Source organism: Sinocyclocheilus anshuiensis, unplaced genomic scaffold (assembly GCF_001515605.1).
Source record: "Sinocyclocheilus anshuiensis isolate Anshui unplaced genomic scaffold, SAMN03320099.WGS_v1.1 scaffold454, whole genome shotgun sequence".
Classification (NCBI taxonomy): domain Eukaryota; kingdom Metazoa; phylum Chordata; class Actinopteri; order Cypriniformes; family Cyprinidae; genus Sinocyclocheilus; species Sinocyclocheilus anshuiensis.
This window is the reverse complement of record NW_015548217.1, coordinates 810560-814070: the sequence shown is the minus strand read 5'-3', so window position 1 is coordinate 814070 and position 3511 is coordinate 810560. Positions and strand designations below refer to the sequence as shown.

The window sequence follows — 3511 nt, the reverse complement described above, 5'->3', positions numbered from 1 at the left end:
CATGCATATTACTAGAATATTAGCCATTTATTAGTACTAATTAAGCACATATTAATGCCTTATTCTACATCCCGAATCCTACTCAATACCTAAACTTAACTACCTTACTAACTATTAATAAGCAGCAAATTAGGAGTTTATTGAGGGAAAAGTCGTAGTTAATTGTGAATAAGTGTTCCCTATTCTAAAGTGTTACCAAATTTTCATACCATTACATCTCTAGCTCACAGTAAGAGAATGTCCTGACGTCTGTCCTGTTTGTGTCCCAGTAAAGAGAGCCGGATGAACGGACAGTACCAGCAGCCTGTCGACTCGCTGAACAACGAAAACAAGTGAGTGAGCGTCTGCTGCGTTCAGTGTGATCCGGCGTGATGATTGGTCCTGTGACGCGTCTGTGTGTCTGCTGCAGGTATTCTCTGTTCGCGGTGGTCAATCATCAGGGCACGCTGGAGAGCGGCCACTACACCACGTTCATCCGCCAGCACAAGGACCAGTGGTTTAAATGTGATGATGCCATTATCACTAAAGCCAGCATTAAAGATGTTCTGGACAGCGAGGGGTCAGTCTCTCTCTCATACTCACTCACTCACTCGCACTCACACTCACACAGACACATTCACACTCACTCACACTCACACTCACACTCACACAGACACATTCACACTCTCACACACACACACACAAAACACACACACACACACACTCACGTACACGCACACGCACACGCACACACTCTCTCACACACACCCACGCACACACTCACTCACACAGACACACACACACTCACTCTCACAAACACGCACACACTATCACACAGACACATTCACACTCACTCACACAGACACACACTCTCACACACACGCACGCACACTCACGCACACACACACACTCACGCGCACACACACACTCTCTCGCACACACACTCTCTCACGCACACGCACACACACACACACTCTCTCTCGCACACACACACACACTCTCTCTCGCACACACACACACACTCTCTCTCGCACACACACACACACTCTCTCTCGCACACACACACACACTCTCTCTCGCACACACACACACACTCTCTCTCGCACACACACACACACTCTCTCTCGCACACACACACACACTCTCTCTCGCACACACACACACACTCTCTCTCGCACACACACACACACTCTCTCTCGCACACACACACACACTCACCAGTGTTTGGACATCCGAGTCACTGCAGTACAAACTAAATATCAAACCAGGGACATTTGCAATAAATGATTTATAAATACTTATTTCGTTATTATTATTTACAGTATAGTAGTACTACTGTGTTTATACAATAGTGCAGTACTTTTTTGTTTTACACACATTAGCAAATAATATTTTTATTTCTTAATAAATATAATAATAATTCTTATAATAGTACTCATGATGATAATAATAACAACAACAACACAATTGTTGTTGTTGCTGTTTTATATAATAGCAATTAAAAATGATAAAATAAATACAAATTAATATTATGTGATACATATAGAAAAACAATCGAAAAATTGTTGCCAGGATTCACTTTTCACAAATTTCTTTAACATTATTATTATTATTATTAAAATCATTATTATTACTGCTAGTACTACTGTATTAATATTTTACTATCGTTGTTTTACACACATTAGTAACTAATAATATTTCTATCCATTTCTCATTTAATAATAATAATAGCATTATTATTATTATTATTTTAAATAAGAAATGTGTAGAAATATTAAAATTCTATAGTACTGTGTACTATTACTCTACAAAATTGCACAGTAATTAGTTTTGATGTGTATATACCTACTGCACTAGAATTAACTTTTTATTTACTGTAAAATCTTATTTAAAGTGAGCTTGTGCTTGCTATATAATAATTCTTGCTTGCTTGGTTTAGTATTTTGTATTTAATACAGGGGCATTCATAATTTACATTATAGGGTGTAATATATATATACATATAATAAAAAGTTAAATATAATTTACTGACTTAAGTGTTTCAATAAGTTTTGTGGCCTTTAGGCTTCTTTTAGCATAAAAGGAAAAGCTGGTTTTGTCATATAAAAGCCTTTTGTTTCTAGAAAGTAAGTAAATGCTCTGTAACAGGGTTATTATAGTGAACTAAAAGTAAAGACACTTGAAAAAATAAAAGCTAATAATAATAATTAAAAAAAAAAACTTTTAAGCTGTTTTAAGGTTTAAGCTGTTTGCCAGGGTAACATTTTCATTTAGTTTGACCTGATGCACCAAAATAACTAAAGCAGAAATAAAAAAAATATATGTATATTTTTTTTAATTAAATTTAATTTTTAAGTTAAACAAAATCATTACTTGAAATAAAAAAATAAGTTAATTGAAATAAAACATTTTAAAATAACTTTATTTGTGAGCACAAAAGCAGTGTTAAGTCACTGGGGTATATTTGTAGCAATAGCCAACAATACATTGTATGGGTCAAAATTATACATTTTTCTTTTATGCCAAAAATCATTAGGATATTAAGTAAAGATCATGTTCCATGAAGATATTTTGTACATTTCCTACCGTAAATATATCAAAACTTAATTTAGTAATATGTAAGTAATATGCATTGCTAAGAACTTCATTTGAACAACTTCAAAGATGATTTTCTCAATATTTTATTTTTTTGCACCCTCAGATTCCAGATTTTCAAATAGTTGCATCTCAGCCAAATATTGTTTTATCCTAACAAACCATGTATCAATGGAATCAGATGATGTATAATTGCTAATTTAAAAAAAAATGACACTTATGACTGGTTTTGTGCTCCAGGCTCAAATTTGTAAAAATACTTTTACGATGAAAATTTGTCAAATCTATAACGACTATATATAACCATATAGTAGCTAAAATTAAAACGAAAAATATAAAGGTAATAATTATTCATTATAAAAGTATGTCAAAGATATTAAAATACCTCTCCTTTGTAAAATATATATATTTTTTACTGTTTCTAACAATTGTGTTCTCCTGTTTTGCAGGTACTTGTTATTTTACCATAAGCAGTTCCTTGAATATGAATAATGGCGATGCAGGAGTGGCCGAGTCAAAGCTGTGAAGGGAGGATCATATGAGAAGAGCGTTACCACACACACGCACACACACTCACACACACACACACACACACACAGACAGACACACACACAGACACTCACACAGACACACACACACACACAGACACACACACTCTCACACACACACAGACAGACACACACAGATGCACCCTTCTCACTCAAGAAAATCAAAACAACAACATAGAACTAAAAAAAACAAAAGACACGGCTAAACCAATCTGCACTGAGCAACCGGAGCATACTTGACAGAAAGAGGAGGAGCCTCACTACAGACACAGACTGACATCATCTCACTCAGCTGCGTTTCTCCCAGAACCAATCGCTTTCTCATCCTCCTCCGATGGGTTTCCGAGAAGTATATGAGGGAAAATAGTCCTTTTTTATTTCTTCGTACG

General features: G+C 35.3%; 1 protein-coding gene across 1 annotated transcript in view; it reads left to right on the top strand.

Moving 5' to 3' along the window:
• usp22 (ubiquitin specific peptidase 22) overlaps nucleotides 1-3195 on the top strand; it is a 47381-nt gene extending 44186 nt beyond the window's left edge. The window contains 1 exon segment of the mRNA XM_016440832.1: nucleotides 3024-3195. Within this exon segment, the coding sequence (XP_016296318.1) occupies nucleotides 3024-3066 (43 nt within the window). The 3' untranslated portion in view covers nucleotides 3067-3195.
• Nucleotides 3196-3511: the final 316 nt, after the last annotated feature.